The sequence below is a fragment of the Glandiceps talaboti genome, chromosome 8, assembly GCF_964340395.1.
Source record: "Glandiceps talaboti chromosome 8, keGlaTala1.1, whole genome shotgun sequence".
In the NCBI taxonomy this organism is placed as follows: domain Eukaryota; kingdom Metazoa; phylum Hemichordata; class Enteropneusta; family Spengelidae; genus Glandiceps; species Glandiceps talaboti.
This window is the reverse complement of record NC_135556.1, coordinates 22265872-22292351: the sequence shown is the minus strand read 5'-3', so window position 1 is coordinate 22292351 and position 26480 is coordinate 22265872. Positions and strand designations below refer to the sequence as shown.

The 26480-nt window shown below is 35.3% G+C and overlaps 1 protein-coding gene across 1 annotated transcript in view; it reads left to right on the top strand.

The window, feature by feature from the left end:
- Positions 1-1119: 1119 nt before the first annotated feature.
- LOC144439381 (uncharacterized) overlaps positions 1120-26480 on the top strand; it is a 177060-nt gene continuing 151699 nt past the window's right edge. The window contains exons 1-3 of the mRNA XM_078128668.1: positions 1120-1211; positions 22076-22184; positions 22430-23362. Of these exons, the coding sequence (XP_077984794.1) occupies positions 1120-1211; positions 22076-22184; positions 22430-23362 (1134 nt within the window). The remainder of the gene's footprint in view (positions 1212-22075; positions 22185-22429; positions 23363-26480) is intronic.

The window sequence follows — 26480 nt, the reverse complement described above, 5'->3', positions numbered from 1 at the left end:
ATTGCGGGAGGTTTATTTTATCAGTAGCTCCAGATTAGGTATTATAATAACCACAGATTATCCCATAGTCCTTTGTGTCTGAGCATGCTCAGTCTGGATTGCAAGTTCCCTGTTTGCTAGATGTAGATGTTTTAAATTGGTAAAGTTAAATTTTATTAGGGCCACCCAAAAAAGAATTGTTTCTGGTCAGCGTGTGCATCACGTAAATACCCCTGCTTTGGTCTTTTTCTTTTTGTGTTTGTCCAGCTCAAGCAGTCTGCAGATCTGTGGGGAAACACAAATATAACCCTCCCTACTTTAGTGAAGACAACTGCAGAGCCAATCATAAACAAGCAAATGACATCTGCCCCACATACATGTACACACTTTAATACTCTAAAGTAAAAATAAAATGAACAGTATCTGCCATAAATAGTAGATTGAGTGACATGTTTGTTGAGAATTAAAAAAAAGTGTCATCGCACCATATAGGACAAAATAAGACAAACTATTCTGACCAGAAACAATTTTTTTTTTCTTGGCCTTAATTTAATATGCATAATAAACATAAATTACATTGCAGAAATTAATGTATGATGTGAAATTTAAAGTCAAGTTCATTGTCAAGTAACTGTTGAACTGCGAATCTACAATGTACCAGATACTAGTACACACATGTATGTTTATGTGTGAGTGTAATGACAAACAGAATCTGATAACAATAAAGAAAGGGACAAAGTATTGAGGTCAAGACCATGAAAATGTCACTGAAAGTTAATGGTCTTGTTGACAAAAGTTGTACAGATATCTTGCAACAAACACTTACTTAGTAGCCTGTCTCATAGTAACATGAAGGCTACATGATTAGGGAGTTCTATGAAAGATGCCGTTATTTAAAATTACATTGTGCACTAAAATTATGCTTATCATGTGAAGTGTAATTCCAAACAGTTAGAAAACATCACTTTGTGACTATATATAGAAAAGTGGATTTACACACAGCCCACAGGTCACTGTGAATTATGCACAGTAATAAAAACTCGCTGGTATTTGTACTTTGTGAACCATAGTTCAATGAATTTTTTATTAGGAAAGATACAATAAGGTGTCAGGTATAACATTTTATATCTAAATAACAAGATGTCTATATGCAAAAATGTGAAAATAAGTAAAAGAGATAGCGATGATGAAGTGTATTGTGCTACTGCTAGTGAAATCGTCATGGGTGATGAGTAGGTGAAAATAGAGAAATCTATTGATTCCTCATCACATAGACTTCTCCATCTTAAAATGATGGCATAATGTCTTCCTGGACCTGGCATGGCCAAGATAACTTCAATTTACCAGATCCCCCTTGGCATAGTCTGCAAGAGATGATGTGTCGTGCCGCCCCATCACTGTATCAGGCAGCACTATGAAAAGCCCTATTAGGGCTGAACAACATGACATAATATCTTTATGGTACAGTCAACCCCTGGCACTGTTACCATGGTTTTTGAGCATTATCGAGAACATTTACTCAAGCTGATAAAATGAATTATATGTAAACAACTCTAAAAGTGCAATAAACTTAGGAAGGATAAGCCCACTGTTTTCATGACACTAACAAGAGTTCATTCAAGGTCTTTGCAGTGTTGGTTACCACATCCATTAGTGTTTAATCAGATTTAATTGTATGAACTTTCACTGCAGCCAAACAAAACAAACTGGTTCCAGTTATTCAACATTGATCTCCCCAGAGACTTTGGGTCAATTTGCATGTTGGAAAATTTGCATAATTAATGTGCATATATTTTTACTCACTTCCTTCACTACCATTAAAAATTAGTGGTTGTTAAAGTGGCCATGTGGATGAGGATTGGGTATTTATTTTGGATTTTCAATTTACAAAGTAATTTTATCATGGCTTCCTACTTGAAAAATCGTTGAGAAACAACATACTTAGTAACTCAATACATTGCAAAAAGCTACATAATGTGTAAAAAGTTTGTTGTTGTACGTACATTAACAACGATTTTACACATATAGTAATCTTTTGCAATGTACCCAGTTAAAAACAAGGACTTGGCATTAGTTGTTTCACATTGATTTTTCAAGTAGGAAGCCATGATAAAGTTATTTTATAAATTAAAAATTAAAAATAGATATCCAATCCTCATCCATATGGCCACTTTAAAATTTACTCTGAAATTACATAGTTCTTCCTGACTGACCTTAAAACCTTTTTGTGTATTTTAAGCATAATATCTTGAAAATACTGCTAGACAAATCAGAAATGTGAATAGTTTAGATTAGCAATGAACACATCATGACCTCCTAAAATTGGAATAAAATGATTTTTAGATCAGAATGACAATACCTGGTATAATGGTATTGTAACATTTATTCTCTGTTGATATGTAAATCACAACGATGGATTAAGAATTAGGATAAATATTAGACTATGATATGTCGTGTCCTAAGTTCCACACTCACCAGCCTGCCTCCTCTCACCGCCTGTATCAATCGAATATATGTGCTGATGTTTATACTGTATGTTTACAGGAAAGTATATTTATAGCATATCCTGACATACATGTATTACGTACAAACGCCATATTATGTTTGAGAACAGTTTGTGATGTTTATATGCATTCTGTGTCTACATGTATTTAGTCTAGTTTTATCCTTCAGATCTCTCTTTGGTTAGAGACTACATTGGCATCTTAACTAACATGTATTATGCATGATAGTAAGTATTGATGATACAGTTTGGGGAAAAGTAATATAAACCCCCAATTTTTGAATCCCATGATTTTGGAGCAGTATTGTCTTATCAGTTGAGTCAGACTCATAGGGATTAGGGGGGATATTTTTTGTTGAGGACCAGCCTTGTCTATAACTCTACCTCCTCTTCTGTAGCTGTGTCAGACAACACCTTTTCACCCCCAAATTTGAAAGTTGATCCAACATAGAACTTTAATGTAAGAGATCTGAAATTTGAAAGTTAATCCAACATAGAACTTTGATGTAAGAGATCTGTAAGATAACAAATTCTTGACCATACATGTAGGTGGTGGGATTGCTCTGTTTTCATGTTATTATTTTTTTTTTGTTGGTTTACAACATGAACTCTAACAGTAAACGAAACTTGATGATATTCAGAAGAAAGGTAAAAAAAATGAAAATGTAAAAATGAATTTTGTTTAATAGGATTGGATTTGTTTCGTATTTCACATAACTCACTTTAATAATAATAATCTTACAAATTAGGTTATTTGTCTGGGGTTCAGTTTTAATACTGGCTGAAAAAAAATTCTATTTGCAAATTTTTGTTGCCGAAATATTTGATGTAATTTAAATTTTTTGTTCATATATTCAATTTAAGTTTCGTTGTTCAAATAATTCAAATTTTGTGGTTGAAAAGTGATTTATTTTAGTTCGATTTTTTATTTAGTACAAATAATGTTGAACTATCACTTATTGAAATACATTGAAATCAAAATTTGCTACATACATACTTGAATTTGAATAAATTGATTCAAACATTTGTGTATGTGGATGGGTTTAAGTTACACCACTGTAATACAAATTCATTTAGAGAAAGCACTGTGCTAACACAATCATTGCCACCCTGGCAACTGTGCCTGGCAGGTTTCTCCCATGCTTCAAACATGTTCTACCATCCTTGAATGACAGTATTATTATAGTAATACTGTCACATGAAGGGAAATGACGGATACGTCCATGTGTGTATGTCTTAAATATAAACGTATCATGTGGTATGTTTCAGACATGTATCTTATGTGCTCATCATTTTGCAAATAATTATGCAAATTACCATGTTATCAATATGTAAATTATTATGCAAATTAGCATATTAGTCTATCCTGGGGAGAACACTGATTAAATTGATCTTGAACTGATTCAAGTAGGGACACAATGATTTATTGTGATTACCCCCAGTAGTTTAATGATGTTTTCATACAGATTGAGTAAGCTATCTTCATTACAAGGACAATACGTTTGTAGTATCTATAGGTATTTTTATACTGTCAGTTGGTTGTGTTTATAGTATGGTTGATACTTATCAGTTGGTTGTGTTTATTGTATGTAAGTTATACGATATCAAAATAAGGTTCTTCAAATCTTTCTTCACATTGTGATTTGTAATCAGCTGTGTATAACCTCTAAACACACAGGCCAATATGTCAAAGTTCAATGTATCAATGAGACAGATCACGTCATCTAGGGGCCAACGGATAATACATTTGTCATCTAAAGCAAATGCAAAAAACATTATGAATATAAAGAGTGACTGTCTGGTGATTTAATAGAAGTCTAGCTCTGAATGTATACGCTGTGGGGTTTTCGACACGTCTTTTTCCCTCCGCTATAGTTCTTCCTTATCTCAAACAGGGAGATTGCGAGCAGATTTCATTTGCACGGATTTTGGGAATAAAAACCACACATACAATGTACCCTTGCTAATGAATATATAAAATACAGAAATGAACTTTAAATCACTAAATTCAACTTATGTCTTGTCTATTGTGTCAATTCTTACGTTCACTCAAGCCGCAAAACGAACAACGGTAAGTCATACAAACAGATTAGCTCAATATTGCACGTGCGCACAACCTTGTACATGTTTAAGCAGCTGTCATGTCGTACGTTTTGTGGCTCGAGTGAACGTTAAGACAAGAAATGACAGAACAGACAAGACGTAGGTTGCATTTAATGATCCAAAGTTGCTTTCTGTACTTTTTGTAGTCATTAGCGAGGGTATGGGTGTTTTTTTTAACCGAAATCTGTTCGCAGTCTCGTTTTTTGAGAAAGGGAAGAACCATAGAGGAGGGGAGAAGACATGTCGAAACCCTGCAGCGTATACATCTTGAGTTAGTAGAAGTCAAGTTAAATTTCAGTTGCCCAGTTATTGACCAATTTGTGATGTAGAAAATAGCTGGAAGCTGGTTAAAACAACTGACTGTCAGTAATAAATCTCCAGCTATCAAAATGGATATATGTATTGAATTTGGTCCCAAAAACTATGAAATTCGTATAATTTATGGTAAAATATGTTAGTGCTTTTGGTTGCTGTTGAACAATTACTTACTGGCACCAACAGACATAGACTAAACAAGTTGTAAACAGTTGAACATTGTTCAAATGTAAATCGCCATGTTTAGTGTGTAGTATGATGTTTCGTTTCTGAAGTCCTTCACCAAAAGATTTCTTTTATCTTGTCACATTTGGAGTGTGTTGTTTACAGTAGAAGCACATGCAGCTGACATTGTTCAAAGCGTTTGGTCTGGAACAAACAATGATTACAGGCAGATACTTTATAATAAATAAAGTATTGGTATTTTTGATGATACAATTGTCTTATTACATACATGTATTACATCCGAACATAGTGTACATGAATGATGTTTGGCACCATATGTATGCCATGTTCGAATGAATAAGACGATAACATGCCTAGGTCTCGTACCAATATTACCCTTTAAATAGAAACATGTCATAGTAATGTGTAGTGAATTTTGTTTTCAGACGAAACACTTCAAACATTGTCAGCTGCCTGTGTTAGAAGTGTTGGTGACACTACTATCTGACAAGTGAAGTGTTTTGAACTGTCATAACCTGTCTGTTTGTCCTTGATGATACATGGCCATGATTATTGATTTATGTTTGTTTGTTTAGACACTTTGACATCCATATTTGTTTAATAAAAGTTTTTGTAAACGTCATAATCAATATTATGAGTGACAATGAAATTATTTCAACATTTTCACCTTAAATTTGATTGAAAATTTTTCAAAAATTTCATCATAAATCAAGTAATGACAAAAATGATCAAAAAGAAAGCAAGCTTGTATACAGTAAGTTGTTGCGATTACAACTGTACTTGTATTAGTCACTTTGGAAATACTATTACTAGCATTTGTGATTGAACCAAGATGGTGTCATGCTCGTGATACATGTCAAACAAGCGTAAGAATGGAGATTTCTGCAAATTCGTAGTTAGTGTTGGAGATTTAGTGAATAGGAGGTCTGTCAGTGTAGACCTAACTTGTTCAAAATAAGGTACATAATATTTCTCTTTCCCACCCCCTCCACCCCCACCCCATCTTCCTGTCCAATAAGTTACATTTAATATGACAAAGCCAATGCTGCCTATCATCAGGTGGCTTCACTGTACTAAACTCTCATATTCTTGTGATGCACAGATGTTGTTCAATAATGAATATATATGTAGAACACTATAACCCTCTTGGTTAGATACTTACTTGACTGTAAGTGTAGAATGTGACATGAATATCAACTGTGTTAAGGTAAATTGACAGTCGTGAAATTAAAATCCGTGAATTCTGACATCTTTGTTATTTTATAATATGTATTATTGATTAATATCAGATAATGTATCATTATAAGTTGATAAGGTGAAACTCTATAATTTGTCTGCAAAGATATGTATATACCGTGCTGGGAAAGATGACCTCCACAATGTATACATGTACATGACATACATACATAATTGTGTACTGTATTATATAAGTCATGGACAGTACATCAGAATCGTTTAAAGTGTCCATGATTTCCATGGGGAGTGTAAGACTTGATGTACATAAGTTAAAATGGTGTGTCTGTGACCTCGTTTGACCCCATTTAAGGTTTGAGTTTCAGTGTGGTCATATGATCATTTATTTAGTTCATGACCTCTGCCTAATGTAGTATGTAGTGTGGTTGTGGAAATGAGTAAAAAATACAGCATACATGCGATACTATTCGTGTACAGTGAGTTGTAGACGTGTGTACATCAGTATTTGTCATGTGGCTGGGTGCCACTTCCATATCTTTGTGTTCTAAGAGTGGGTGTACAGTTTCAACCTACAGGAAAAGAGTCTGTCAATATTATGTAAATTGTGCATGACTGCTTGTCATATATTTACTTCTGTTCAAATACATGGCTGAGGAATTATTATTTTATAAACATGTTTTTTACTTCAAGAGGTTACTTTAGTCCGTTTAGTTTGTGTTGATAGGTCACAAGTATATTATCATGTTATATGTCATATCTGACTTGTGTGATGTAGTCATGTACCATATCTTATTGTTTTGATATACAGTCTTATTGGTTTGATCATGTACCATATCTTACTGGTTTGATATACAGTCTTACTGGTTTGATATGCAGTCTTACTGGTTTGATATACAGTCTTACTGGTTTGATATAGTCTTACTGGTTTGATATACAGTCTTATTGGTTTGATATGCAGTCTTATTGGTTTGATATACAGTCTTACTGGTTTGATATACAGTCTTATTGGTTTGATATACAGTCTTATTGGTTTAATATGCAGTCTTATTGGTTTGATATGCAGTCTTATTGGTTTGATATAGTCTTACTGGTTTGATATGCAGTCATCATGTCATGTACCATTGATAAAGGATAGAATGTTCCTACACAGTTTTCTCCCTGGGATGGAGTGCAGCAAGGCTGACAGCTAATTTGCATTGTTATATATCATTAAACCTGATAATTTTCATACTGATTTGTATAGTGATCAGCATATAATATGCATGTCTGCTATATTGAAACATACACTGACATATTTAACACATACATGTACATCAATGGACATCAGCAGTACTTAATTTCTCTTCATGTCAAAGTAAGATATTGTCATTCAAAGATTACTGAAGCTTAAAGGATATTAGAACCTCTCTTTACAGCATGGCAAAAACCTGCCAAGTATGGTGGCGTGGGTGACAAGGATGGTGGTTACATGCATTGTATGCTTTCTACTGTATATGGGGGAGAACACTTCTAAACATGTATCAAATGACGACTTCACTGCACCATGCAAAAACATAGGAATCAAATATTGGGCTTTAAGTATGATTTTTATCTGGTCATTAAATTCATCTTTGAATTGTTGTAGATGATGACGATGTGAAGTTTTACATTGGCTCTACTCTGTACAGCTGTTGTGAGGGACATATTGTACAAATGACATGTACGTGTGGGAACTATTTCACACTCCAAAGTGCATTTGTATTTAACCTCCTTCACCTCACATCCGCATACTCAAAGCTTTCAACTCTAAGTTTTACATAATAGGACATTCATTGAATGCAATGTGTTCTAACAGTCTGCTAAATGAGTGGGTGGTATGGCGGATAGGTTCTATGATACGTACTCCAGAGTACAAGCACTACTGTTTTTGCTCCTACTTTGCCCACAGAAGTTTGGCTCCGAGTTGAAAAATAGTGAATATATTAACACAGAAATTCCTACTGGTGAGTCATAGAGTAAATAGGTTCATTGCAAGTCAAGTTATAGGTTTTGAAAATGAAATTTGCTATGGGTTACAAAGTATTGGTGTTGTTGTTTAGTATTGTAGGTAAAATCTACCTGAACTTTCCTCAAGAGTTATGGTATAAGGTATAGAAAACCCTGCAAGTATTATCAGATGTCTGGTGTGCTCTGATCCTAGCAACAAAATAAATAAATAAATAGATTATAGGAGGGGTTGATACAATCAGATTTTATACATTTATGAAAGACCACATCACAGGTTCCTGCATAGACTGCAAATAAAGCAAATAGGCTTGATTTACATAATGTACAATGTATCTTCATAAACATGTACTATAATCTTGTTGTTTTAGACCTGTCAGGATCACTTGTGGTGTAAACTTTGCTTTTGTTAAATTTCAAATGAGAGAAAGTCAGCACCAAACTACATATTAAACCACAACATACATGTACTTGTAGAGTGTCTTCTGTGAGGAGTGTCGATGTATGTTGTCACTTATAAGTTGTAGAGTGTCTATATATATTGACACATGATGTAGAGTGTCTTCAGTGAGGAGTGTCTTAGCACTTTTATAGGGTGTCTTCTGTGAGGAGTGTCTGTGTATATTGACCCTTGTAGAGAGTATCTTCAGTGAGGGGTGTCTGTATATATTGACACTGTAGAGAATGTCTTCTGTGAGGAGTGTCTGTGTATATTGACACTTGTAGAGAGTATCTTCAGTGAGGGGTGTCTGTATATATTGACACTGTAGAGAATGTCTTCTGTGAGGAGTGTCTGTGTATATTGACAGTGTAGAGAGTGTCTTCTGTGAGGAGTGTCTTAGCACTTTTATAAGGTGTCTTCTGTGAGGAGTGTCTGTGTATATTGACACCTATGGCAAGTGTCTTTTGTAATGGGTGTCTGACACTTGAAGAAAGTGTCTTCTGTGAGGAGTATCTTTGCACTTTTTAGAGAGTGTCTTCTGTGATGAGTGTCTGTGTATATTGACACTTAAAGAAGGTGTCTTCTGTGAGGAGTATCTTTGCACTTGTGCAGAGTGTCTTCTGTGAGGAGTATCTTTGCACTTGTACAGAGTGTCTTCTGTAAGTGTGAGTAGTGTCTATAGTACAAAATCAATTTTTCATAATAAGAGTGCTGCTTTGTTAAGCTTTTTTTCTTTATATTATATATGGTACCTACATTTGTAGTCTAGTTCCTATACGGTATCGTTATGATTTATACCTTCACTCACAGTATTGTCAAGGCCCTGATGAAAAGTGTTAATTATGGTTCAACCCCATAGTGAGCAAAGCACGAACAGAGCATATCACTAGTAATAATGGGCTGTCGTCACCGCTCATTAAATATTCATTTGGTACAGCTGTTTTAACGATGTCCAATGTCCAACCAGGACTTTACTGACAGTCTGAGGTTTAAACTAAATGACTTGGGACCCATCAACAAAATCATGTTTATATGAATGCTGTAGGACTCGGAGGGAGCACAGGAATGTGTGCTGATTGAGGGAATTTGACCAGACTGTGGTTAGGGTTAGAAACCACAGTCTGGTCATCCAGACTACTGCATTTGTGAAGTACTTTAATTATTGTCTGGACATGTGATGCCTATACTAATGTGAACTGTTTGAAGTCTTTGTGATAAACAAAAACTGCACTGTGTTTTGAGGGAACTCTTCTTGTTCTTGTGTGATATAATTATCTGTGGTTGCTAACACATCTGTGGTTGTAACCACGATTTCTAGCCAGTAATGGTTTTCCCAAAATGGTCTATCTGTAGACATTGTTTAAGTTGCTAAGACTTAGTACTCAAAATTAATGAAACATACATGTAACTATGCATTTCCTATGGAAATAAAGAAGAATTGATTAATTAGCATGACAAAAGAGCACACAATTATGTTAATTACTTCAGTTGTTTACATTACATATGTGAGGTCTAAATTTGACAAAAACACTTCCTTACAATGTGTATTTCAGTTTTCAATTGACAAATTTTTCTATTTTGATGAAATTTCAGAAATTGTTTTTCAAATTGAGTGCAGTAAACTGAGATATATCAATGATCATGTTGTTTAGTGCTATTTGTGCTACTCTTGTGAGTGCAATAGACAGATATCATGTTGTTAAAGTACTTATTGTCCAGCTCTTGTTAGTGTTGTCTGATAGGGTAGCATGACACGTCGTGTCACACCGACTATTACTACAACTGATTGAACGAATCTTAGTGTTCAACTTCAGGACTGACTTCTGTAAAAGTGAGTTACCATGGCAATGAGGATTTCAGTACTTTAAAGATTGACAACAGTATCTTAACCAGAACTATGATGCAAGTAATGGATTACATTCACAAATCAATTACTATCATGCCACTTGGCCTCTAACAATCTGGGGCTTCCTGGTTTTTTGCACGGTTGTAAATTATGGAGTTGCCATATGCATACTAAACACTTATGAATGTAAGTTATCAAAAACTATACCATCCTTTAATATTGTGAAATTAAATGTAAGACTTGCAAAAAAGATTGAATGCCATATTGCCAAAAGAAAAGACTGTCTCCCAAAGTTTTGTGCAAAATGGGACAATTTTGAAGTTTAAGTGAATTTTGTTCCCTACCTCTGCACTGTATCTTTTTTTTCTCACATTGTTTCAGATGTTCCAAATGGTGCCACATGTTATTTTTGTACTTGTGTTGCTGTTATTTGTCTTTCTCGAAATTAAACACTTACAAAAAAACCTTTGAAATTCCATCCACGTAAGATTATAATAGAAATGAAATGTATTTGTAAGTATCAACTAATGTGGAAGTGACAGCACACACACAGACACACACATACACAGACACAGACACACACACACACTGACACACACATATACAGACAGCCACACACAGACAGACAGAGACACAGAGACACACACACACACACACACACACACACACACACACACACACACACACACACACACACACACACTTTAAATATGTAGGTCAACATCTGATGAACAGCCACTTCTCTGACCTTTGTAAATACGGTAGATTATGATAGATTTTACACATCTGTTATTCAACAAATCCGAACACAGATTGTATATTATTTCAATATAAATCTACTTTTCTAAACAAAAAAAATTTGTCTTTATGGGAGAGTTATTGTGGCACTTATGACTTCAACAGGTGAAAAGCTTTGTGGTTTTATACCGATTGAAATAGACAAAATGTTGAGTGGTCATATGAGGTCATGAAATTCTCTGACCTAGTGCAGATATTCATGGAATTGATATCATTATATATATAGGACGGGTAATGGTGGAATTACAGTTTTATTTATCAGAGATCTATATATATGTGACTGAAAAATGTCAGTAATTCATTCTACTCTGAGTATGCTCTTAATTATCATGTCATGAAAAATGGACATTTTCAAGTGTTTGTTAAAATTGGGAATTCGTTCTTGGGGAAAAGTCGTATGTGCAAAAAAGAGAAAAATCCGCCACTAATTAAAATACTGTTTCTACAGCAATGCAGGGATATTTCCTGTGCATGGTTTTCAAGTAAAAAAAATGGATATACCCTTGCTTTAATGTACATATAAAATAAAGAAAATTATGTACTTTACAGTTTAAATCAGTAATCTTGCCTGTTCTGATGTCTCTAGTGTACCATACACTCGAGACTATTACATTGGATGTGCTAACCCCATAACCTATCCCCCCCCCCCCCCCCAAAGTGAATGCAAATCTAGGTCACACAAACTGTACCCAGCCTAAGGTTTATGATGTTTTGTGTTACAGCTATTGAATAGGAATGTCTCATGAGTATAACCAGGTCTTTGTGACACTGCTGTACAGACAGTTACACATGCCTAGCAGACATTCTCATACTAGAGTGGTATTTTATGAAGACTTTAGTATTCTATGGCCAACCTTTGTTAGTTTTATATGCCCTGATCAATAACAAAGAATGTGTAGGGTTCTCTACAACCTGGTGTATCTGTACTGCTCTTATAAAGATGCAAGGTCAGTGGCCTAGACGATGGCCTGAGTTCTGTTCCCTATAACATGTGATGTGTTGGAAAGAAATCTTCCTGTTCAACACTATTGTAACCATGACCTCTGACCTACAAACCCACATATATTAATCATGTTTTCCCAACGTGTGTCTTTTTGTGTGCAAACAGATACCTCTGGGGTACAAAGATTTAACTCCAAAATAGCAGTAACTGAATTATTTCAACTACAATTGCTTTCTTGTTTTTGACATATTTAATAATTCTGATTTGTTCAACTTGTAGTTTTTTGTGTACAAACAAATCCCCCCCCCCCCCCCGCCCTTAGAGAGAAGAATAATTTATCTTGCACTTCCTGTAATGTTGGTGTCAGATGAGCAAATAGTCCAGACCTCTTCCACTGTTTACACATGGACATCAAGTTGATGTACACAATTCCATTAATTGTAGTAGAATGGTATTTCACCTAAATTATAATGATTGAACAGATATAATGATTGATTGTTAAGGTCAGATATATTTTTCAAGTGACAGAATTTTTTTAGTGTATGGTAAAGCTTGCCTTGAGCTCAAGGTCGTCATGTCATGACATTTCATGTCCTTCTTTGCTGTCAAACATGACAGAATAGATTCCATGATAAATACATTACATATGCCATGTATGCCCTCTTTGCTGTCAAACATGACAGGACAGATTCCAGGATAAATATATAGTATATTCCATGTATGTATGATTTATGGATTCACCTTTTGAATTATCTACCACTAAAATGCAGACATGTGTACACATATATAGATTCTGGGTTTTTTCTTCAGGCAAAGTAGAATTTGAATAATCAGAGAAATACATAGATAAGTAATGTCAGTATTCTTGTAACTATCCCTTTATTGTACTATTTTGAGTGGCTTGGTGGCCAACCTTTTCTGTATTAAGGGACGATCGCACAATGTTGCACAAGCTCAATAAACGAACTAAGATGGAAAGCTTGAAGTGGATTGTGTTCAAGGACATATTGTCATTGAGAGAAATTATTCAAACTTAAAACTCACAGCACGTCACGGAACGTTACATATGTATAGTTTTGTGTCTGCATTATTAAGGCATACATGTATATATAATGTGACCTATTTCTGGTACATTTTTGTACAAATTAATAATCTTTGCCTGTGACATTAATTATTAGTTATCAATACTCCTTCATATTTCTACTAATTTTGGTGTTACATGTACAGTTTTTTTTCGTCGTCGTCGTCGTCGTCGTCGTCGTCGTCGTCGTCGTCGTCGTCGTCATCATCATCATCATCATCCATCGAGCATGGTTGAAATCGTAAACACTCTGATATGCCCTGGTTTATCTGCCATTGCTCCCTTCAGTTCATCCAAACTGAGTCCAGTGTCTGTGGCAATTTTTTTGTTATGGGCAATAAATACATACAATCTACATGAGTTCCTAAGGTATTGCACTGAGGTTCCCCACCAAAACCATGGTATGGGAATGTAAATATGTAAATTTTGAGAGATATATTTACACCATGAAAACCACTGATGCATGCAAATAAATGAGTGAAGAAAAGGTTGGTGTTTCTACATGATGCAGATATATTCCAGGGATAATGTCTGTGAGGGATGAGGAATGCAAAATGACAAACATCCTCAGTTCGTTTCTGTGGGCCTGCATGTGTGACTGCTATGAGCATGTGGGCGGGCAGGTAGACAGACGGATGGACAGAGGGACCCACGCACGTGTGTATGTATGTGTGTAACATTACAGTTCATCATTCACTCCTCGTGACCAGTGACCTGTGACCTTTCTCCTAGATACACTGGATAGCCATGCATCATAAATAAAGTACAGATCTTGTCACTCATTGATCATGTTGTATATCAGTCCATGTTGTCATCACATGGTATGATGGATCCTACCTACTAAAATAGTTTGTTGTACATGTACATGTATGTGGTACTCCTGACATCAGTATAGTCGTAACTTTACTTATATCATTTCTTGAAAACAAAACACCCAGCAAATTTTTTGTTGTGATAAAACTTGACTTCTTTGTATTTTGTGTCAGGTTTGGGATGATGAAAGTTGGCAGATTAGGTAGTTAATATGATAATTATCTTGATAAAGTGTAATTGGTAGGTCAAATACCAGAACAGTGTTGGTTTAAAGGCGGTGTCACCTTTTTAGGTCATGCACTGTACAGTATGACTAAAGTACTGTATATGTCAAAGTACACATTACATTTGTAACCTAGGTGTAATAAATTCATCACTATGATTGTAGCTAGTTGTCCTGAGTAAAGTACAAAATGTATGGTAATAATGATATGATGACTCATGTACAGCATAAAGCATGATATAGTCTTGGATTGTTGAACCTGTACTCAGTCTTGGATGTCTGGTATCACTCCTTGTACTATTGAATAGGACAGCAATAATTACAAGTTAATAATATAATATACAGATGAGTTTGTAGTACAAATAAGTATCAGTCCAACTACAGTGATATAGTACGATAAACTTTTCAGCACAGTATGGCATATCTTGAGTTTGAATAAAAGGATAAATCCAAGTCTGGATATAACTTCTGCTTTATTTGTATTTAATGTAGGGTTATCAAATAAAGCAGAAGTTTTAACCAGACTTGGACTTGTCCTTTTATTCAAACTTACTATACAGATAAAATGATGTTGGTTAGGTGTTTCACCCATGTCAGTTAAAATGTCAGTTAGGATAGTAGAATAGTAGCCCCATCTACACGTAGGTCGTCCTACCTGAGGCAGTCCCAAGTCCTACCTGAGGTAGAATAGGTTTGTGTCTACACATAGGAAGTTTGCGGCATATATGTCGCGCCTTCCGCCCTGACAGTACTTAGGACGAAGTCAGGAGGGTTTCAGGAAACCTCTCAAAGGTGTCCTAAGTCAGGACAATTTCAGGACGGTTTCAGGACGCGTTTGCGTCTACACAGGCTTCAAACTATCCTGAATCCTACCTCAGGTAGGATTTTTAGTGCCGTGTAGATGGGGCTAGTGTAGCAATAGTCATGTTCAAGGTAGGCCACCCTGGAGATACTTTAGCTTCTCTACTAGTACAATACATGATTGTACTCTTTTTCAGACGAGATGTTGGGAAGCAAGTAGGTATAGCAGGTTGGACATTATGAATTATTTTAGCCTAACCATACAATAAAGTTCAAAACTTAGCTAGCATCAGGTTAACATTAGGGCTAGCTGTGTGCTAGTAACATACACATCATTAGTATAACAACTACCTGAACCAACTCAATCTTAACACCTGTGGGCTAACAGCATTTAATTGAAGGAGAGGAGAGTCTTAGCTCTACTGTATTATATGTCTGGATGCCAGTGTGGTTTCTAACTAAAACACTTGAGTGGAGGTGTAAATGGAAACGATACTGTAGGAACTAGACTAATATATGCCCTGCTTTTTGACACGATCTTTGTTATGCCTGACGTGTCTTTGTTTACCTCTTGCTGTAAGAAAGTCTTCTTCCTGACCTTGCTTTGGTTGGCATTCCTATCTGATAGTTTGAATTGGTAAACAGTGTACTTGTTCTGTTCATTCGACTTGTCTCATGCTTCTTCTGTTATCAATGGTGCCTGTATGTCTTATTGTTATAGTACTTACATGTATAAATAAGTGTGATTTGGATAATACTAGAACATGTAAATTGAAATATGGCCTTAAAAAAGTACGCATGAAAATAACCAGGTATCTATAGAGCCATGTGTATGAAAAGTGGCCAATATTTTGCTCTCCTGTATATAGGTATCATTAGTTCAAAACAGATTCATGCAACTCTATCACATGCTCCTTCATCTGAGTGAAAGTTTTGCACAACTTTTCAAAGCCCTTTAATAATATTTTTTAGTGAAAAGTTGCATGTACAGTACTTGTAGTTGCCAAGGTAGTGCCCATACATGTACAAGTGTATGGTATGGTGCACACAACTGTGACAGATACGAATGAAGGCAACACAATAAATCTTATGTCAAATCATTTCAACAACATCACCTGATTAGTGAGACATCATGTACAAACAGCTGTACAGGACATCTACATGTACACACAGAATAACAAGCACAATACGCTCACTCATACCATCTGCCTGTATGAAGTCACGTCTTGATGTTTTTTTGTATTAAGGGAAACTACTATTTTCCACATTGAAATAAATTTAGAACATGTGTAAAAAACAGGGCTGGTGGTTGACTGAAAGTCCACATACAAGACTAAAATGTACATTTCATACATTATGAAAACACACAAAAGGTTTATAGAGTGTAATCTCTATAAATAAAGATATGATGTACTTTTACTGGTCTCCTCAGTGTCTGATGGTGTCTTTGGATAAGTAGGAAATGTATACTGTGTACAGCTGTGCTGAGCTTGTTTTTCCTGTGTGTGTGCTGTTATTTTCTTTCCCTCATTTATTTACTTTAAGCCTGTACAACGTGCTGAGATGCACATGTAGTGTGTTTTTTACAAGAAACACATAAATAAAATAAAAATAATATAGCGATGTATAAAATGAAATGCATATAGTTATAACATGATTTAGTCTTTCATATTCCTGGGCCCAGGGTTTTTTATTACCTTTCAAGTTTGTAAATATATCATTTGCAATCAATTTGTTGCATAGCCAGGGACATTAAGTCATGTCAAGACACTTGGGACATTCTACCTTCTACAGGTATGCAATAATGTTGTCAGTATCATATTGCACTGCAAATACCACTACTATGCACAGGCACAGGTACAAGTAATCTCTGGTACATATGTAATCATTATTTTTACTTATTACCATACTGGTTCATAAACAAGACGACATTTTAACCACCACTTACTTTAGCATTTTGTCTGACAATAAGTCTTTAGTGAAAATTTCCTGGTTTATAGTAGCTGATCAATATTTCATGTACATGTACAGACGAACGTTTTATTGATTAAAATAGATATCAAAGAAACAACAAAACATAAATTAATAACAGTGACTACTGGATATGTGAAATCTTACAGATGTTGCCTAAGTTTTTAGCGGGAAACATCTCACTGTCGAAGTTGACCTTAATATATACATTACAATAATAGAAATTCTGTGAAAGACAACCCCCCCCCCCCCCCCTCCAATCTACTATACAGATTGCACTGTTAGAGCTTACAAAGGAAAGTAAAAATAGTCTTCTGGCTTTAATCAGAATATAATCACATTTGTTGTTGTTAAGAATATTTGAGGCAAGCAATGATTTATCAATTTGAATTTCTGATATCTTAAGATCCAAATCTGGTTTATCATACCATGAGGTATAAAAGTTTGTTGTAAAATGAACACCAAGTCATCACACGAACTTCTGACTTATTGAACCCCTACTCTGTGTGTATTTGTGTGTATGTATGTATGTATGTATGTATGTATGTATGTATGTACAATATGATGGTTATCAAATTATACATGTATGTGTGTATTGTTGTATTATGAACCCAGTGGAATGACCTTTCACTATCATTTGTTTACCCTGTTTTTCACATGAAACCTTATAGTTACATCACACCACTTATGTACACGTACACACATACACATACATGTATGATTCAGAAACTTTGAATGTTGCATTCAGTAATAAATCATGTATAAAACTGACAAGGTGATAGCACTGTTGCTCTCAGAATCTCCAACAAGAGTGTCACTCTGGAATAAAGAAATGCAAACCAGGAAAGTGGAAACTGTATTAAGATGAATAAAATGTCTGCCAAAAAATGTACAGTAACTGGATGGATACAAAGAAAACACTATCACATGTTGTAGTGTAACTTTTCAGAATATCTCAACCTGTGTTTTCTGGTACAAATGTAATGTGTTTCAAATACAATAAGACATAACCTTATTGTGTATATGCAATGTCACTGTTGTGTACACCATGTCACTGTTATGTGCACCAAAATCATAGTGCAGTTTCCTGTTCGCTTTACGAAATCACGATGATCCTCTCCTCCATGGAGAGGACAGTGATCATAGAGAATATCAACAGGTGTATGATATAGACTAACCAAATGTCGTACACTGAGTCACACAAAACTTAGGCTGTGTAATACTTCATGGAAAATGTAATAAGGCAGAACATTATTATTCCTGTCATGTGCATAAGGAACACAAAGTTGTAGACCAGGTCATGCTTCATGAATAATTCAATCAGGCATAACACTCTTGTGAATGTTTTCTGTACTACCCATTCTTGTGTTGAAGCCAAAAGTGAAAGTTTTTGGTGAGATTACAAAGCCTACCTGATGCCATCATTGTGTGTACTATGGTTTACTGTTATGTGCACTCTCAGTATTACGTATATGTGTAGTATGTCACTTTTACATGTGTGTGTATTATGTTACCGTTGTGTGTAAGTGCCATGTAAATATTCTTTTTTTATATACATGTACTCATACATTGAAATGTAGGATTGATGACCATGTCACATACATATACAGGTCATGTTTTGATGCCTGGATGGTTTAGAAGATCACCCATAAATGTTCAAAGTCAGAATATTTTCTGATGTAGAAAGGTTTCCAGAGATCTCCTATGAACAAATAAAGTAAGAATGGTTTTGATCCAGATGGGTTTCAATTTCACAAGACCTCCCTGTAGCCTGTAGGTGTTTGAACTTTGAAGTCAGAATCAATTGTTTGGATCCAGGAGGATTTCAGGAGACCTCCCCTGTACAGTAGGTGTTTTGAACTTTGAAGTCAGAATGGTTTGGATCCAGTAATGTTTCAGGAGATCTCCCACCATGAATGATGTTTGAAATCAAAATGGTTTCAGAATATTTACAGGTTATATCTGCACATTTGCAGACTTCAAAAATGTAGAAGTCTTACCTAGGGTTTGAGTCAGGTTATATTTTTAGTACATGTACTGTCATTGCCAGGTTGTAGTAAGCTGTGTATCTATGACTGTTTAAAGACTGCACTCCATCAAATGGTGTGTCATGTTGCTGAAGTCGTGTGTAAGTCATGGCCAAAGGTGTTAAGCATGTCATATAACACAGTCATCCAATTCATACACTGTCAGTGTTATTTATGTAAGTAACATGTGGTGTCACAAATGTCCTGTGAATTATGTCCATACATGCAGTGATAGCCAAATAGCATATGGCAGTGACATTATAATAAAGAATGTATGAGTGATCATGTTCCACAAGTGAATATAGAGTACTGTAAGATTAAAGCTGTTAAATATAGTGACTTATTCATAATATCATGCACCTGAACAATATTGAATCACCTGTGGGTAAGTGGTATTTGTATAGTTAAGCAATAAACCAACCCTGGGAATGGTATACCAAGAGGTTTTGACCAGTGAATGAAATATATGCACGAGCGATAGCGAGTGCGTGTGTTGAGTTCACTGGTCAAAACAGAGTGGTATACCATTCCCAGGGTGGTTTATCGCTATTATATTATACCAGTATATTGAAAATATCAGAAACAAAATATGACGCAACATTTTCTGGTTTCATTTGTGCCCCCATCCCTGCACGACTACAACATTCGTAGACAAACAGTGAACATCAAAATTTGGACGCGTGCCAACTGTGCATTATCGCTCATTTTAGACGCGCTAGTTCGATGTCTAGACCAATCAGATCTGTCGATTTGCGCCATCAATATAGTGGTATAATATAATTGTACATATATCATACTATGATAAATACAGCTGAATTGATTTTTTGGTCTGCACCCTAAATTTGCCACCCCAATGTGATCATGATTTCAACTTCTTAATATAACACTAACACATAAAATCGACCTTTAACTGGCAGGAACGATGTAGTGATTATATTGATAGTTGTGTGATCACAAAATATAATAATACAGTGATAGCTAGGAACAACATGTTTGAGCAAGTACCGAGTGATTGATATTTGACATGTCATTTATAAAGTGACATTGTCTGTCTATTAATACATGTCTGATGATTCAACTCTCTGTCTATTAACATCATATAAGTACCATATATGTAATATCAAATAATATGACAGTACTTTTAGTAACACATGGTATGACTGACCGCTGTTTGAACCTGTCACGCCAATAATTTCAGGAATTTGGCTCTACTCCATTAGACTGGCAACAACTGCTGTCTTGGTACTGTGTGAGATGAATGACAAGGACTTTTGAGTATTGACAATGTTTTGCTAAGCTTTGTAGATCCCTGTTGAAACAGATGGGAAAATCTGAGAACTTACGCCATGTGTGTGTGTGTGTGGGGGGGGGGGGGGACGACGACGACTAGGATGTATTATATCTACTTTAATACTGCCCTCTCTATGACTAAAACATTATTGTAATAGAGAGAGGGAACTCTGGTGTAATTTGTATAGATACCATAGTGATTCGCATTGAGAACAGAATTATATTATTGTTTTTCAACAGAACATATGGATTATATATACGCTGGTCGTTTGACATCAAGTCAACCCATGACTGCATCTCTGATTCTTTGGTGCTCAAAATGTGATTCAAAACATTAATAAGCAAAGTTATTTTTCCTTTTTTTTATGTTATATCGTCCCCAATATTTTGAAGATGTGAGAATGGGTGAAAATGACATTTAAACAAGCAAGGTACAGCAATGAGAATTGTAATAAATTTGAGCTTACTTGCTTAGTTCTATGATATAGAAAAGAATGGAAGAAAGGCTACTTTCATTCTTTCCTCTACTGGAAATCAAACAATTCTCTGCAGTATTATCATTTATTATAAGCTGTCTGTTCTTGTACTTACAAATTCATGAGCAAGAGAACTGGCCACTTGAGGGCTCTCTTACTTCTTGCTGTTTGTCGATATTGAAAATGTATAGGTTGTCTTCATCTGAGTATGAGAAAAGAAAGTGTCACAAACTGACTGTGAGTTGTCCCATAGTCCTCAGTGATTTTATTTTAATATAAAATTAAAATGATTTCCTCTCCACTTGGGGTGTATCATTTGTAGATGTATTCCTGTGTGGATCACTGCCCTATACACACATTCACTATTTTCTTATACACACATTCACTATTTTCTAAGGAATGTTGATAGATAGATATTCCTGCTGAAGTAAGATAAAACATTCTTCTTCTTGGAAGAGATGTGGATAGCAAAACATGACCATGAATCTCTTGCAAGTGACAACATTATGTGTGTGGAGGGGGGGGGGGTGTGGTGGGAGTTGGAGATGAGGATTTCATAACGAAATGTGACCGTGATTCTGTTCAAAGTGACAACATTGTGGGGGTGGAGGGTCATGTATGGTATGGTTGTTAACTGGGTGGACATGAAGTGTTGTAATATCTGTTGGAGAGGCTATGTTTTTGTGTATAATGGGAAGAAATATACAGCAATCATTAATAACCAATTTTGAGATTTTAGGATGAATTTGTAGTTTTTGTTAACTAGTTGGTAAATGGACCTATTTGTCATTTCTATTAATACTAATTTAATATATAAATAAATAAATACTAATATTATATATATTTCTTATCCTATATACAAAGTGTACTGTCATAGCTTATGAGAGTAACACCTAGGTCTAAACAGTATTACAGATATATGACAACAATTTCAAATATCTGAACTATTCAGTGTGACCGTGTATGTCTTTATAGAACTATGGTATGCAAATGATGTATCAATCTTATCACAGTAACTATGAATTGTATATTGGTATATGTAAAATGTACAGGTGTTGTTTATTTTCTGATACATATTGTGTGTTCCTTTTGATTTATCAGGTCAACTCCAGATGACCGAGAAAGAACAAAAAAAGGGGAGCAGAGAAAACGAAGAGAAATGACTGGTGACAAAGATGCTACTGGTCCTTTGTTTGGTGCTCCATTTAAGGTTAGTAGTTGCCCTGTCCTTTTTTTTTTTTTTGTCCACTCTTGTGCTTTAAAGGCATGTGACTCAACCCAAGGTTCTAACATTAGTATGTCATAAGTGGAGTAATAAGGATTAGATAGATAGAATGATTGTTTTATAGACAACCAGCTTTTTCAATAGCCCTGTCATACATTTGTATTCTCACCCAGATTGTAATCCAAAGTGGCTGTGGACCTTTAATAAATATGTCTTTATACTTTAAATAGATTACTCCTCGATCTCCTGATGATATTGGTATGAGAATTCAAAGAACTCTGGGTAGCTACGAAGCCATTCAGCCATCTCTGAGTTCTAAATATAGTAGTCATCTACTTGGAATCCCTAAACAACCTCAGACGCCGGTTACTAAGGCTGGTGGTCCTAGTTTTCCTGACAATGCTCCAAGAGCTGTCTTACCTGGATATGCTGCACAGAATGGAACAGGAGCACTGAGTGCTGTAGATAGTAAGTTCCCACCTTGTGGTGCCAATGACGTTGTCAGAAATGTGATAGTTGGTGCCACTGATTCTTCTGGTAGTTCTGTCTCTCATCACACAGGGAAAAGTAAATCAGAGACCAAGTCTCCAGGATCAAGTCGAAAGTCTTCTAAGAACAAATCAGAGTCAAACCCTAAAGAAGGAAAGTCAAAGAGTTCCTCTAGTGCTAAGTCAGACAACTCACGTGGTAACACTGCTAATGAAGCAAAGACTGTTAGTAATACAGATACTAAGTCGTCTTTTGAGGAGACAAAGAAGAAAGATAAAGAGGACAAGGTATCAATATCGATGCCAACTGTTAGCCCTCATAAAACTGATTCCAAAGCCCAACACGCCAGTGGCAATAATAAAACTGAATGTGATCATGTTGTTTCTACCAAGTCACCAAACAACAAGAAAGATGAAGGTTTTCAGATGCCCCAACCTGTGAACAGACCCCCTTTATTCACACAACTGAAATCACCCACTAAAGAACCTGTTGTGAATCAAGTTAAAGGTTCAACTGCTTCAATTGCTAGTGTTACCAAAGCACTGTTTGAAGAGAGACCCAATGGTTTACTTTATAATGGTGTTATAAAGGAGACTGAAAGTACTTCTACGCATGGCAAAGCAGAGAAGACATCTAGCAAGAAAACGCTGCCAAAACTACAAATTGCACAACAGGTGAGTTGCATGCATCATTGTACTTGATGGGTAAAACTACTATAATAGTGTATGTGATTCAATTGATTTGCCTGCAGATGTCATACATTCAATTAGAACTCATGTAGAACAGTTGCCATTCAGAACAGACAATACAAATCAGGGTGATCATAGGGAGTCTACCCCTATACCTATAGTATAATCCTATCCTAACCCTAACTCCCTAGCTTGCTGATCTGAGCTTGAGTACAAACCTGTGTTTACAATACTGCTCAACAATCTTCCTGACTGTTCTGTTCTGTTCATGAAATGGGGGTATCTCTTCTATTTACATGTAAACAAGAAGATATACAATGTACCTTTAAAGCCTCAGTAGCTATAAATACATGTCTATTGATTACTTTGCCTGAGGTTTGACTGGATAACAAATAAATCTTCTACAAATACTGCCTTAGCTATCAACAAGTCTCATATCTTACCCGTAGGTAATAAATGATTGTAGTGTTCCTATGTTATTGTCATCTTGCCTTAAGAGCACCATGTGTATCTACATTGTCATAATGCCAATATTTAGGTACATGCCTGTATTTTCACATACTGCATACATGTCTGTTATGCCATATCATAAAAATATGACACCATGTCTACAAGGACTCCCTAGATCAGTGTACAAACATAAATAGTGTTAGCAATGCCAACAGATGCTTTCTCATTTGTTGAGCTAACATTTTTGGACTTCAAGCATAAGTTCGTAATTTTGTGCCCTTTCATGTTAATGTTTCAAGAAGTAAACATGGGATCACAGCTTTGGATTACAGTTTTGGAAAGAGCAGATAATGTCTAATATTTCATCTGAGAAGGCGCTGTAACATTTAACGTCAAGTTGTACATGTCCAAACCAAATCACTGTGTCATATAGAGGATAGTGAGATGTCAGAATGATGTTTATCATTCATGACGTTAATCAAACAGATAACATCCATACTAAGGAAAGTAGAGATATTTGTATCACTATATACATTATACAAGTATTAACAAAATATCAAAGTTCAGGCCTGCAAAAAAAATTGTGTGGTTCCGATTACACTCAGGGTTAGAATAGGAGGGTTGTAGGCAGATTTTTAATTTTTTTTATTTTTTAATAAAAATTTTTGTTTCATATGTGAGTGTCTAGTTCAGGTAATTATGTTTTCCTTTGTTTTCCATGTGTGTTGACTTATTTGTTTCTTCTCATCAGATGAACAGCCATTACAGATTCAAAAAAGTTTTAAATTGTCTTATTAAGTTGATGTCAATTTCTGCATCCATTATTTCTCGCTAGACTTCCACAATTTTCGATATTGTATTTTTTTTTGAATACATAAAAAAATTGCAGTGAAAAAACTAGGTGCAGTCGGGTAACCGAAACTAAACTATTTTTTCAGGCCTCATGACATTATATGTTTATGTGGGTGTACAACCAGGCAGATCTAGTTAGACATCACACAATATTATTTTATCAGGGAATTTCAGTAAAATTGATGAAGAACTGTGGTGAATTTTATTCTACTCAATATTTCTCACAAAAAAGGAATAAAAATTGGTACATGATTCAGTCAAGTCTAACAGAAATCTAGTTTTATGTCATTTTGTTGAGATGATTGCCATCAACTACAAAAATTTGAATTATTCTTCATATTATGGGTACCTCCTCTTACTAACTGTTCATGTGCTGTAATGCACCGTGTAATCAGTACTATTACATTAAACTTGTAAGTTTAGGTTTAGCTGTCACACTGCTCACAGATCTACAATTTGAACAATTCAAATGTGATAGTTTCATGATGTAGTATGACATAAACATAAACTTACTCACAACATAAAACTTGTTATTTAAACTTTAGATGGTTGACCACGCAAACACACTGACTGAGATAGTTTAGGTGTATGTATGATTGTAAAAAGGAATGTTCTATAAAATTGTAAGCAACTTTTATAGTTTGACACCTAACTATGTTCAGTATGGAGGTTTTGGAAAAAATATCCCCATTGTGTAGATTGTGAATTGAGCCATATCACTTGCATATAAAATGCTATTCTCTCATCAGCCTTAATGTCATGTTTATTCCATTTAGGTGAAATGCCATATCAATATCCTAAATATATAAACAGTGAGTCTTCTTGAAAGTGTCTTAATTGTAATATTATCCCACACTGAGAGTCTACCATAGACGCAATACTGGATAGACTATGCAAATGTACACTTTATCTCTAACTTTGTGTATATATTGCATTGAAAATATGTTGTCAGTTGCTGAGAGATGTTTCCGTATATTACCCAGAGTTTTACCATAGAACACTTGCATTATCATGGTTCGTAAAGTGTTTTCAAAGAGAACACATGCATGCACACACGCACGCACACACACACACGCACACACACACACACACACACTCACACACACAAACACACACACACAAACACACACACACACACACACACACACACACACACACACACACACACAATGAGAATGATAACATGTATGATATTATATTTAAATGTGTACTCCATACCAGTGTTGATTTATGAGAACAAAAGCTATTCTTAACAATTGTTGGAGAAATTAGTTGAAGAAAAAAGGGACAATGTCCTGGTTACCAAAATGTCACGCAAGGTCATTGGAAGTGTGGAAAAAACTGTCCACATGAATTTTAAATAGTGTGCTAAAAGTTATAGTGAGAAGTGTAGAGATTTTCACATGGTTTTATGTCACAATAAGACTGGGATGTCTAGTCATTTGTACAGACTGTATAAACAAGGACAACGTATTCGTAAACAGTTTTTTTTTCAGAGCTCTTTAAAAAAATGTAATTTTGATAGACTGCTAGACTAACATGTATAGTCAGAGTTTACTGACACCCAGAGCAGACTTCTAAAATGTGATCATTACAGGTATATTTGAAACCACAGGAAAGACAACACAAATACCTGCATGTACACAAATATCAAAACTGTTGACTGCCCCCTGGAGGACAATAAAAACCACTTGCCATGTAGCCATCTCTTGTCATTGTTGACCTTTCGACCTTTCACATCTTATGTTTGACAGTTACTACCAGAATATCTGATTGTCTTAGTAGGGGGTAATATAGTTCT